This window comes from Crocodylus siamensis, chromosome 13 (genome assembly GCF_052110815.1).
Source record: "Crocodylus siamensis isolate JL-2025a chromosome 13, ASM5211081v1, whole genome shotgun sequence".
Lineage (NCBI taxonomy): Eukaryota > Metazoa > Chordata > Crocodylia > Crocodylidae > Crocodylus > Crocodylus siamensis.
In genome coordinates this window covers 15,225,989-15,239,950 of record NC_143407.1, presented here as the reverse complement: position 1 = coordinate 15,239,950, position 13,962 = coordinate 15,225,989, and the positions used below count along the sequence as shown (strand labels likewise).

The following is a 13,962-nucleotide window of genomic DNA, read 5'->3' as shown; positions in this document are numbered from 1 at the left end:
CACCATGCTGTATGCTTTGCAGAAAGGATCATCATGGACAATTTTTCTGTCACACATCTACATTCACGCAGCCCTCCTCCAGGTCCTCAGACCCTCAGTCTCTTACACAGCCCTCTTCTGGGCCTTCAGAGTGCTCGGTCTCTCGCACAGCCCCATCCCCTATGCAGGCTTCTGAGGCCACTTGTTCCAGATGCCTTCTCCTACCCCATAAGCCCTCTCCTCTTCCCTGCACTGGTTCAGAGGTCCAGTACTTTCCCTTAGGTCTCCCTCTCACCTGGCATGCTTTTCCCTCTCGGACCCCCATCGTCACAGATGGTACTGCACCCTGCATCTCTCTACACTGTACCACCAGTGCCCTGATCCTCTTTTCTCTGGCTGTGGCCACCCTTTGACCTTCCACTTATCCAAAGCCCTGGCCCCAACTGGACTTTCGGGATCAGTCCCATGATTACTAATCCTTACTTGCCCATGGGTCCACTCTCTGTATGGCCAGCTGTTTCCCAGCCAATGCACTAATGTAACACCTGTACTCCTCTCTGGAGTGCTTGGGTTTGAAGTTACAGGACAAGGTAAAACCTCTGTTCTGGTATTTGTCACTTTTGCCAAGATAGATTTGTCTTCACTAGGCTCTGCATCAGTAGTACAATCTTCATGTCTAGTGGCCAGCTGGGTAATCAGTTTATTCCAGACATATACTTCTCTCCTCCTGGGTCAGTCATTTAGATTGATATATGGTGCCAGTTCTGAAAATGCAGGGCCCTTCTAGGGAGGACTGGAGTGAGGGAGAGAGTAAAGGAAGGTCATCTCTTTTATCAGTGCTCTCCATTTTGCTGGCATCTTTCTACCTTGCGGCAACAAAGAAAAGGCTGTGTAGCGAGCTTGATGGACAGCTTCCATTATCAGAAGAATCAATCTTTGTAACAACCAGGAAGTGAAGACAATGAGACTGTTGACCCGAGGATGACTGCAGCATGCAGAAATACTCTGACTAGGTCTTGCTGGTGATGGATTTAAGAAACACTTGAGACAGACTGGAGCCCCAGGTGGCAGACTCATTCAGCCAGGGCTACAGAGTGTCTCCTGCTGTGATTCTGGTGACCACAGTGTCTGGAAATTGCAGTCCATAGAGAGTTTTAGCACGGTGACTCTTGAACTTTTCCTTTAGCAGTTAGCTTTCCTTTTCACACTGAGTTTGGTCTACAAAAACAGACTGCTTGCCTTTTGGGGCACAAGTTTGGACATGCGCCATTTCAAGGGCCAATTGTTGCATCCTGTACAATTAGGAAAATAATGTTGTTGCCCCTTCAGGAGACATTTTCACTTTGTTCCATGATTATGCCACTCTGGAAATTTGCGCTAGTGTTGAATAGGCCTGCCATGTAAGAATGCTTTTCTCTAGCACTGCGACTGTCATGGCCACCCCACAGCATTTTTCAAATATGGATGGTTGAAAGTATTTTGCTCGTCAGGCCAGGCCTCTCTTGGTCTGCTGTCTGGTACCATGTAAACCAGTACAGCCTGTTCCATGGTCAGGTTGTCAGCAATTAAACCGGCACCCACACCTGGGCTATCCTGGATGAGGAGGGTGTGTGGACACCCAGCAGGACTAAAAACAACACCTGTCAAAAGGCAGATGAGCTCTCTGCAAGCCAACACCCATCCATACCAAAAGAGAAGATGGGCACTGCCAGGTCACTGCCCAAAAAATGACCAGTGACACAGCCACTCAACTAACCTAGGAAGGTTGTAACAGCATCTAAGGTGCCCCAACAGTCGCAGCAGCCTCAGGACTGACTGGACTTGAAGGTCTTTAGGGACTTGACCCTGTATGTACTCCATTGTGCATATACTGTGTGTGGCTGCACTTTGTGTGCCTCAGATTAAAGAGTTCCCAGCCAGCAGTGGCCATCCAGTGCTGGCTGGGAATCTGAGCTGGGGAATGTCGGGGGGAGGGTCTCCCAGTGTGCTCCCCGGTGGACCCAGAAGTGGACCGGAAGTACTTCTCGGTTTGCTGCCGAGCATGTGAAGGGTCCCCCCACACTCCTGTGGGACACACCGTGCACTCCAGCACCACAGTGTTCACAAGCTGCGTGTAGAGGCATGTAGAAAGGCTTTTAAATCTGTGTCTATGTCTGAATCTACTACTGATTCTCCAAATCAGCATCAAATCCTCAGATTCAGTTTTGGCCGAATTGAAGCAGGGACAGTGATCCGAATCCACGAATCAAATCAATGTTCCTGATTCAGGCAGAATCTGAATTGAATAGGGCCCCCTTCACACACCCCTAAGAAAGAGTATCCCTTAGAGCTTTCACTTCCACTTCTTCTTCATCATTAGTGCAAAGAGAGAATGTATTTAAATAAGGGTGACACTTACTTTGTTTTGGGGAAACTTACTGTAGGTCACTTCTTTTGGCTGAGGGAAAATCAGTTCAGGAGTATTTTGACAAATCATCTATATTTGGCTCAGCCTTCATCTGGCCCCACAGGCTTCATGTATAGCGGGATTTGAAGTCAGTAGTGTTGGACTCGAGAGTTCCTTTCCTCAAGCTATTTACTCAAGAATTCAGTTCTTAGACAAAAGATGGGGGCAGAAGAGGGTAAACTGAATTGTGTAGGAAGGAAATGAGAAACAAATTGTCTTCAAAATACTCCTCATAAAAACTTCTGCTTATCCCGGCTGTTTTAAGTCTGAGGAAACACTGCATCCCCATATGAATATCACTGGGGTTCCTAAAAAGCACTTTACTGCTAAAATCTAGAGCTTCTCCAGTGTTTCTTAGTATTTGAACTATTGGCATGGATTTCCCTTGATTCCCATGTGAGTGATACCTAGCAATCAGCTGCCTTCAGTATTGAGCAGAACTTTGTATGGTGATGTGGCACTGTGGACATCAATTTTATCAGTTCTAGGTAAAAAAGGACTGCCACTATGCTTGTCTGGCACCCGCCCATAAGCTACACTGGAGATATGCATGCAGTACCAAAAGGTGAGCTGGGATCTTCATGGTACTATACTGCTCTCCAGTACCAACCACAGGCCAAGGTAAACTTTTTAGTGATTCTTTTTTCAACAGTGCCTCCTTTGGGCTCTGAGAAGTTACATTCCTCAATTGCCAGCAAAGACACGCAGGATCCTGCTGCTATTGTCCTGACTTCACTTTCTTATATCCTACCTGGAGGAGCACGGTATTCTGTTCTTTAACCCCAACAGATTCCCTGAAGGTTTTAGCTGCTGCCCATTTCTTTCTTTGGTCTCCATCATAATAAACATCCTCTGACAGAAAGGCTGAATGACTGCACTTCTGTGGAGAATAAATTAGTCATTACTGAGCTTGACATTCTGGAGTTTGATTTATCAGGCAATCGTGGCAAAATGTGAATTTAATTAAATGGCTTCCAGAAAAAAAGAGAACAACCTATGGACACTGTCAGAGAAGGCAAATGGCTGATGAGATCTATTTGCAGATGACCTTAGATGGCCTTTTCTCTGGTTATAACACAGTGACATTCCCAAGTGAGAATGTGTCATTTGAGGGCAATGTCATCAATTAGAAGACCGATATCAGAGTCCTAAACTCATTAGGTTTCCATACCTTCCTGCCTTCCAGGCTGCTGTCCCCAGAAGACTCAGGTTGGCCTATACTAAAAATAAAATAAGTCTTAATATAGATAAAATATTAGCATAACATAGAAATTGATTAAAAAAAAAATTCTCCAGACATCATCCCAAAACTTAGCTCTATCTGCTAAAAGACTGCCAAAAAAAAAAAAAAAGATGTTCTTCTGGAAAATATCCAGGATTTGGCTCTCATGGATCCCAAGGGGAAAGGTGTTTCAGAGGTGAAGAGTGACTGTCAAGAATGAATTCCCATGTTTTTGCCAAACAAGCTTGGTGCACAGATGTAATTTAAAGGAGATTGTTCTTGGCTGTCTTTATGATGGAACATAAAGGACAAGGTAGTCCTCCTGGGTATGTAGGGCTCAGGCCATTTAGGGCCTTACAGGACCGGCTCCATGGATGCAGGGAGAGCAGTGGACATGATACACCTTCACTTTAGCAATGCTTTTGATACAGTCTCCCCCAACATTCATGGAAGCAAGCTAAGGAAGTATGGGTTGGATGAATGGACTGTAAGGTGGATAGAAAACTGGCTGGATCATTGGGCTTAAAGGGTAGTAATCAATGGCTTGATGTGTAGTTGGCAGCTGGTACTGAGTGGACTGTCCCAGGGTTCGGTCCTGGGGCTGGTTTTGTTCAATATCTTCATCAACGATCTGGAAGATGAGATAGAGTATACCCTCAGCATGTTTGCAGATTATTCCAGGTTGGGTGGAGTAGCATATACACTGGAGGGTAGGGCCGGAATTCAGAGAGACCTAGACAAATTGGAGGAGTGGACCAAAAGAAAATCTCACGAGGTTCAACAGGAAGTGCAAAGTCTGCACTTAGGACAGAACAACCCCATGCAAGTGCAAGACTGGAGACTGACTGGCTAAGCAGCAGCTCAACAGAGAAGGACCTAGGTGTTACAGTGGGCAATAAGCTGAATATGAGCCAGCAGTGTGCCCCTGTGAAGAATGTAATGGCATACAGGAGCTGCATTAGCAGGAACATTGCCAGCAGATTGACGGAAATTCCCGTCTATTCATAGATTGTAAGGCTGGAAGGGACCTCAGAAGATCATCAGGTCCAGCCCCACTGCACCAGGCAGGAAAGACAACTGGGGTCAGGTGAGCCTAGTAAGGTGACCGTTCAGTCTCTTGAAGATTTCCAGGGTAGGCAATTGCACCATGTCTGGAGGGAACTTATTCCACAGTCTGGACACCCTGACTGTGAAGAAGTTTTTCCTAGTGTTGAACCTGAAACAGTCTTCCAGGAGTTTGTGGCCATTACTCCTGGTGAACAGTTGTTCACTGAGCCCTGATGTAGTGGCGAGCTGCTACCAAGTCCCTTCTCAGCCTTCTCTTTTTCAGGTTGAAGAGGCCCAGGTCCCTCAGCCTTTCCTTGCATGGCTTGCCATGGAAGTCTGTCATCATACAGGTGGCCCTTCTTTACCACATCCTTGTTAAAGTGTGGTGCCCAGAAGTATGGTGTCCAGGTGAAGCTAACACCCTGGAGTGGAGGAACTAGATCCAGGCTGAACTAGACAAGTTGGGGAAGTGAGCAGAGAGCAACAGGATGGAATTTAATAAGGACAAGTGCAATGTGCTGCATCTAAGGAGAAAGAACTGCCATCATACCTTTAGGTTGGGGGGCGACCTTCTCAGCACCACTGAGGCAGAAAGAGATCTTGGAGTCACTGTTGACTCCAGGATCAACATGACTCATCAGTGTGATGAAGTAGTTGGCAGAGCCTTTCACACCTTGTCATGCATCCCTAGGTGTTTCACAAACAGGTCTAGTGATTCTCCTTCTCTATGCAACACTGGTCAGGCTGCAGCTGGAATACTGTGTCCAGTTCTGGATGCCGCAATTCAAGTGGGATGCGGATAGCCTAGAGAGGGTCCAAAGAAGAGCCACTCGTCTGATTAGAGGCCTGCAGGGAAGGCCCTACGAGGAAAGGCTAAGGGACCTTAACCTCTTCAGCCTCTCCAAGAGAAGGCTGAGAGGGGACCTTGTGATGGTGTACGAATTCATAAGGGGAGAGCAACATGAAGTAGAAGACAATCTGTTTACCAGGGCACCCCCTGGAACAACAAGGAACAATGGCCATAAGCTACTGGAGAGAAGGTTTAGACTGGACATTAGAAAAAAGTTCTTCACAGTCAGGGTTGCCAGAATCTGGAATGGGCTTCCAAGGAAGGTGGTGCTCACCCCATCCTTGGGAGCCTTCAGGAGGAGACTGGACGGGCACCTGGCTGGGTTCACATGACTCCAGGTTTGGTGACCCTTTTTGTGCCAGTCAGGGGAAGGGGGTCAGACAAGATGGCCCGCTGAGGTCCCTTCCAACCCTTGAATCTATGAATCAGAGCCAGACACAATACTCCAGTTGTGGTCTCACCATTGCTGAGTAGAGCAGAAGAATCACTTCCTTGGTTTTGCTGGAAATCCATCCATTGATGCTTGCCAGAATATTATTTGCCCTGCTGGCTACAGCATCAGACTGCTGGCTCATATTCATACTGTGCTCTATTATTACCCCCACGTCCCTTTCATTCATGGTGCTGGTCAGTTTGGTTCTGCCAAGCCTGTAGGTGTATAGGGGATTGTTCATCCCCAGGTAGAACACTACATTTCTCAATGTTGAACTTCATCTGCTTCCAATTCACCTAACTTGCCAGCCTGTCTAGGTCCACCTGTATCTGTAGCCTATCTTCAAGCGTGACCATGCTTCCCCATAACTTGGTGTCATCCGCGAACTTGGACAATGAACTCTTCACCCCCACATCCAAATCATTGATAAAAATGTTGAAAAGCACTGGACCAAGCGGGGACCCCCAAGGGACACCACTAGCCACTTTCTGCCAGGACGACACAGATCCATTCTTTAGAACTCTCTGGGTCCTACCCTGAAGTCAGCTTCCTACCCACCTAACCGTCTTGCAGTTAAGCCCACAATCCTTCAATTTTCTCAAGAAAACGTCATGGGATACCAGATCAAAGGCTTTTTGGAAGTCAAGGTATACAATGTTAGCCTCCTCTCTCTTATCCAGGTGGTGAGTTACCTGATCATAAAAGGAGATGAGGCTGGTAAGACGAGACCTGGCCATGACAAAACCATGCTGGCTCTCATTCAGAATCCGACCTTATGCAAGCCTATTCAGCACTGGTGAGGCCACATCTGGAGTACTGTGTCCAGTTTTGGGCTCCCCACTACAAAAAGGATATAGACAAATTGGAGAGAATCCAGTGGAGGCTGGAGCTAAAACAGTCTTAGTGTTGACAGATAACAGAACAAGGAGCAGTGGTTTCAAGTTGCAGCAAGGGATTAGATATCAGAAAAAACTTTCTGTCTAGGAGGGAAATAAAACACTGGAACAGGTTACCCAGAGAGGTTGTGGGAACTCCATCTTTGGAGGATTTTAATACCCGGTTTGACAAAGCTGTGGCTAGAATGATCTAGTTGGGATGGCCTTGCTTTGAGCAGGGAGTTGGACTGGATGACCTCCTGAAGTCCCTTCCAACCCTAATTTTTTGTGATTCTATGATTCTAAGTCACCCTACAGAAAAGGTCCTGAGGGGATGGCAATTACTCTCTCATCGCTGTTGGGGACCTTGCCACTAGGAAAGAGTGGAACCAATTAAGAGCGCTGCTCCAAATACACACCAGGTCATGTAAATGCATTATGAACACCTAAGGATTAACTGTATCAAAAGCTACTGAAATACTGAAGCAGTTGAAACTGATCTATATATACCAGGCAAGACCATGCTTCCTCAATCCCAAATTCAGTGTCTGCAGGTAAACTGGTGGTTCCTAAGCTATACTGGATTCAACGATTTGTTATGTGCAAAGGAGGTAGCAAACTCATCACCGTGGACTGTGAATAACTCAATTTCCAGATTTACCACGGCATTCATTCCCAAAACGGTTCTGCTAGGTAACACTTTGCAGATACAACTGTAGTAGAGGTGAAGGAGTCTCTCTGCTGCAGGCACTGCCATAGTATAGTCCTTTAAAAAGCAACTATGCTGCAATTAATTGGCTTTGGTATTAATTGAGTTGCGCTTTAACTGCCTACTCTTCTGCTTCAGCCATCCCAGCTGGCCTGTATACCAGGGAGATCTGTGCCATTGCAGTGATGGGTCTGTATGCCTGTGTGCTGCCATATCTACAGCCAAGGTCAGCGTACTTATTACACAGTTTGACCAGGCCATCACAGAGTAGCCATCACAGTCTGGAATTCCACAGGTTCAATGAGTCTGCAATCAAGAGAAAATAAAGTACATCTCAAGCAGCTGCTCTGTCTGCCCATCATCAGGGCTCATAGGAGGGAGTTAAGTTTCACTGGTTATGCATAGAAACAATCATTCTCTGGAATTAACGTATAACCAATCACATCAGTATATCAAGCTTCAAAACCCACTTGCCAAAATTCTCAGAAGATGCTTCTACAGGGGTCATAAATGGGGAGCTCCATGGCTTGATAATGGTAGGATCATCCATCTCTTGACCAGTTAGCAAAATGCATGAAAATATATGCCCGAGTTTTAGCTCTAGAAATGCTTGGAGCCAAGGTTCTCTGGGAAATGCTTTTCCGATTCAATGGGCAGGACAATTAATATGTGCATTTCTGCCTATTTCATTACTGCAGAGAATCTTGAAGTGAAATCAAGCGTAATATAGTAACAATTATTTAACTGACTCCATTGTATCCAAAATGGTTCTGATTCCCATAACTATGGTCAGCTGTCAGTGCACCACTCCACTTGTTCCTCAGTCACATCTCCTGCCTCAAGACAAAAATACAGTTCAACATTCCAGTCATCCTCTATTGCACTCAGCAGCGTGGTGTTTGAATGGACTTTGGAAGGTCCTGTTCAGTCCACGCTATCTGGTAACACAAAAGAATCTACAAAGAAAGTATCCATATCCAAATAGAGAAGAACTTGGACATGGTGAGACTGAGATTTGTTATACGTCTTCTACAGTCACCATGACCAGACGTACCAGGTATCTCTTATCATTGAAATGTATGTTTCTCTTTGAATTGTCTGAGTGTTCTTGGTATCTGTTGAAAGGCGAAGGACACTAGTAAATAATGAATAACCTTTTGCCCCCTTACAGTGGGACTACAAGTGGGACTTGGGAGGTTTCCCCCAGCAGCATTGAAACCAGCCCTGTTGTGGGATTTCAACCTGGTACTCTCAGTCTTCAGCAAAAACTCTGTTTGAGCTATACTACTTTACCTCTCCATAAAGGTAGCCTTGGCCATAGCCTTAGTATCAGCTAGGAGGCTGGAGGAACTGGGTGGTCTTATACCAGATCTGTCATGATAAAAAAAAAAAGTTTTCCCTTGAACAGCACTAGGAAATGACTTCTCAGAATAGGCTGAGTTTCCTATTAATCAAGTACTGCAGTTACCCATGTTCTTTCTCACACCTTGTACAGCTGCAAAGTGTTAAAATTATTCTAATATAATAAAGGGCTTAGTCCGTCCGTCTGTCTGTCCGTAATACTCTTGGAGCACTTTAGTTACTGAAACAACCAATCAGAGTGCTCCAAGAGCATTACGGCCACGAGGTGGTGGTGGCACAGCAGACCGCCACTGTAACGGCGGGGACAGAGTATCTGGGAGGCAAGTGCTCATTTGATAAGCTTTAGTGAAAGCGCCATCACCACCATTTTTAAGCACAGGAATACTGATACCCAAGATGCTGGAGTTTGCTGGAGCACGGTAATTGAGTCTGTTCCAGCAGATTCAATTAACTGAGCCTGCTCATGTATAGGCACCCTGTGAAATGAGGCAATTTCCATTTAGAGACTCCCAAAGTGGCCCTCTGTCCCTTTCCTGACAGAACTTTACCAAAATACTGCGTTCATACAGCTTCCTTTGTTTCCCTTAATGTCCCATCACTGATGTATAAGGCGTCTGCATGGGTCTGTAGGCATGGTTTTGTTAAACATGCACTGGTACCAGAATCTATCTGCTTTGACTGCCTCTTTTGCAAAGCAATGCTTTGATCTGTTCAGCAGCCAGGTTATGAGCAGTCTCCTCCTTGGCATTCTGTACAGAATCTCTCGGTGGAATATGAACAGGGACAAGCACTGAAAGATGACAAAAGAGCCTTTTACCCATAGTAACTGAAATTTTTGAGCTATATTGTCTCCCTCTATTCCATGGCTTGACCTCCTTCCCCTCTGCTTTGGATTCCTAAGTAAGCACGCTTAGGCATTCTGCCAAAAAAAAAGGAAGCAGAATGCTGGCCGGTCTGGTCCCTTGCCATCCTTTACACCGTCTGTGCAGTGCCTGAAGATAGATGGGATGTATGCCTGAGCCGCACAGGTACTTCTGGCAAGAAAATCTCTAGTTTTGAGTCCAGGCAGCAACTGTGCATTCATAGTGAAAAAAACATGGGGCGGCATGTCTTTCAGAACCCCACTTTACACTACTAGCACATACCTCATGTCTGAATCCAGAAATGTTGAGTACTTGCAGCTCGTTCTAACTACAGTGGATCCACCCCTGAAAAAAAGGCCATGGACTCAAGGGGCATTTATACACATACTCCAGGAGGTGGGGGGAACGACTGTCAGAGTGGCTCTCGGAGTGTCACATGTATCATTGTCCCCACACTGAAAAGTGGCGGTGGGGGCACTTTAACTAAAGATCTTCAAACAAGCTTTAGTTAAAGTGCCCTCATTGCCATTTTTCAGCATGGGAACGCTGATACATGTGAGGCTGGAGCACAATAATTACCACACTCCATTAATTACCACACTCCACACCGCAGTAATCACCGTACCGCAGTAATTATCACCACACCGCAGTAATTACCACACTCTGCTCCAACGCACTTTAATTACAGTGCATTGGAGCAGCCTCAATGCACATGTAAAGGCACCCAAGGTGCTGAACTCTAGGCATACAAGGATTTATTATTATAGCCCTGTTTTCCAACTGAAGATTTCTTTACCCTGGCTTGTCACCTTCTGTAGGGCCAGATCCAGATAAACTTGGTCCCACTGAGCAGAACCTTGATGCCCATGTAGTGTGTTAGGAGTGACCAGAAAGGTTTGTAGAGTCAGATGTTCTTCTTTGTGAAGAAGGAGGTAGAAACCGGATGAGCAGTGTCCTACAGGACTTCTTTGGCTCCCAAAAAAAGGCAGCCCGACTTTGCTAGCACAGTAACATTTTTGAATAGTATGCTTTTGAGCTGGTGGTGAAGAGCATATTCCCCATCTCTTTGAAGTGCAGCCATATTTCTTATCCTTTGCCTCCATGTAGCAGTCAGGGCTCTTTCAGAGCTGCCCTTTCTTTCTGTGGCTTGGTGGTACCTGATACAGCTGCTTCTCTTTCTACAGTAATTAATGTGCTTTTGGACAAGTGAGGAATTAATCTTACTTGGCTGCAGTACTAGGCATAATTAAAAAGGCAAATATCCACTTCACTGCAAGTCGTTCACTGGAAATTCATAGCACAACCTCAAAATCTGCCCTTCATTGCTAATCAGTCTCTTCCCAATATGTGGGTTTGTAGTGGAGACTCTATAGCTGGGAGGCTGTATGTTTTAAATGTCCATGTAAGAGCTCTGAACTTTGGTAGTTGGCAGATCAGTTCTGGAGTAGAATCCACATTTGTGGAGTCCGTTCCCAGGCTTTGAATGGCTGGTGCCATCATAAGGAAGATTGGACTCTGGTCTGTGCCTAGGTCTACAAGGCACTATGACAGTATATATGAATAAATAATATCCAACAGGGTGGCGATCATGGTGCTCCTGGACTCTTGGCAGAGTCGGACTGCTTACACCTTGACTGTTCAGACACAGTCACCTGGGAGAGAACTGTTCTCAATCCAGCTTCAGAAAAGCTGGGTTTTTTTATATGAGAAAGGAACTGTGGGCAGAAATAGGAAAGAGCCATTTCAGTTGTACAGTGAGCTAAACTATTTTTTTCATGTAGCTCAGAGCTCGTGATTTACACCAGCGCAGCTTACATTTCTATTAGAAGAAACCCTGCTGTGCTGGGCACAGAACTCTTGCGCTCCATTTTACTTCCCTGTTCTTTCTCAGGCGGGAGAGAGAGATTCTTCAGATGTTTAAATAAGCAAGCCTGCTGTTTGAAAATAGAAGAAGAGACAGCTGGAGTTAGTTCTTTGCACTCAGGAAAGCTGTTTGTAGCCTAGGGTAAAATTCAGGCCCGTGTCAGGAAATAGGGAGTACAGTGGGACCCAGATGCTTCTCTTGAGTTCCAGTTTGTGCAGTGGTTTTGCAAAGCAGCTGCTTTTTTCCTTCTAAACACTAGGAAGTAAACAATATCTTTCTACCCACCACCAGGTATTGAACAGAGCATTGAACAAGAAGAAGGACTGAATAGATCATCTGCTGACCTAAGGATAAGAAAAACTCAGGTGAGTTTGTCTCCAGCTGATTCTGGGTGTCGCAAGCATGGCATTTAATTAATTAATGACCATTATTGCATCCAAGAAAGTAACAGACAGTTTGCAGACACTGCACACAGCTCAGTAAGCACTGCACAGTTGGTTTGGCAGGGACTATAGAAAGTCAGCCACGTGATAGATTTTAAAGTGTCTACAAATATGCAAGCGTGCTTTGTGCCCTGCCAGTCAGCCATCCTGAACCCAGCACTTTTCTTGTGAATGTGCATGTGCTCTAGATGTAAATTGGTGAAGGGCTGTGTATGTGTTGTTCCTATCATGGCCATGCACATTAGAGCTTCTTTGTGGGTAACTTGAAGGCACAGATTTTGATCCATTCATTTATAATACCTGGCTTAAGAAGATGTTTTATTGGATAAAAAAAAGCAAATTACAAGAGTAATATGTAAGTTTTGGAGACAGCAACATGTCCTAAAACTTGTACCTACTTCGATTCTCTGCATGTTTTTAAAGAGCCTGGAAAGGTGTTTTACATATTCATAAGTTATGACAGAACTTTATACTGATGCTTATATATGCTTATATATACTTGAATTATGTTTTGAACATATCCAGAAAGGATCATTAACTTCCAGTTTGTGTTCAGTAGGCCATAATCTACAACTGGGACTTTGCAGTCTTCATGGGCCCTACAAGTCCTACTCTTAAGTACTGACTTGAGAAGTCAAAATACAGTAGTTGCTGCCCTCCAGTATAGTAGTGGATTGTAATGGGAACTAGCATGTTTTTACTTAATCTAATTCCTGAATTCTTTGATCTGTTATGTAAGTGTTGTCTACTTTCACTAGTTTCTTAACCTAACAGTTTCACCCAGTAACTCCATTTCTGAAAAGTTATTCTCTGAGAATGCCTTGTCTTTATTAGCTGAAAAGAAGGTATTCAATATAGGCGGCTCACCAGTATTGTCTGGTGAACCCTGCAGCTCAATTATGTATATATAAGCATTGATCTGAACCTTGAAAATAGGCTGCAGATTGCCGTAGCAGTCAGTACATAAAGCAGGCCCTGGACTGTCTAACACTTGACCTGGAAGGTGAGGAAAAGTAAACACTTTTTAATTAAATTTGCAAATATTGCCTTGAAGTGCTAAAAAAAATGGCAGACAGAGAAACTGGAAGAGCTGTACCAGGGATTGCAAAAATTAGCAGAAAGTAACACAACAAAATTCCACCCTAGTAAACTGCAAACTCATAAACTGGACAAAATATTGTGAAGCATATGGAGGAAACTGTGAGTCAGTGATGCTGAAGGGGCTTGGGACTGAGACACAGGGAGCAGTGGGCATAGATGGATCTAACAGTTATATCTGTATTGACTAATACCAGTATAATCTTTTTAGGACACAGTTGTTATGTCTGCATGCTCCTCTGGCAATAAAAGTGAGCGAAATAATTGTTTCCTTCCAGTTAACAGCTATAGCTATTTAGCATTTAGTAATTACAGTGTGTTGGAGCAGACTTGATTAATTGAGTCTGCTGGAGTGTGCTAATTAGCATGCTTCAGCGACCTCAGCGTGTCGTGTATTCAGCATCCGCATGCTTCAAAATGGTGGCAAGAGTGCTTTACCTAAAGCTTGTCTGAGGAGTAACAAAATGAAATTGTGCAAAACATGCAAGTTAGCTGTTGAAGAGATGTGCACTTGTGGTAGTGGGATGTACTAGAATCCCCCCTCCCCAGAGAAATGACAGAATCCTAGTTGCTTGAATCACTTCACAAAAGTTTGGCAAAAGCTCTTGTTACTGCCCCAGGAAACAGCTAAGCATGTAGAACCAGAGTCAGCCTTAGGGAAAACGGTGCCCTGGGTGAACATATTTTCCTTCCCACCCACCCATCCCACCCATTTCAGAAATAAAGTTGTAATCTCAGAAGTTTTTTATAGTTTACTTAAATGATACAAAA

At 44.8% G+C, this 13,962-nt stretch overlaps 1 protein-coding gene across 6 annotated transcripts in view; it reads left to right on the top strand.

The window, feature by feature from the left end:
- Window positions 1-13,962, top strand: part of STX1A (syntaxin 1A) — a 295,171-nt gene that overhangs the window by 203,753 nt on the left and 77,456 nt on the right. For all 6 annotated transcript variants that reach the window (XR_016438975.1, XR_016438976.1, XM_090026130.1 and 3 more), the window contains exon 5: window positions 11,942-12,015. Coding sequence is in view for 4 of the 6 variants with exons in the window: in XM_090026130.1 (XP_089882256.1) it covers window positions 11,942-12,015 (74 nt within the window). In the remaining 2 variants the exon portion in view is untranslated. The remainder of the gene's footprint in view (window positions 1-11,941; window positions 12,016-13,962) is intronic.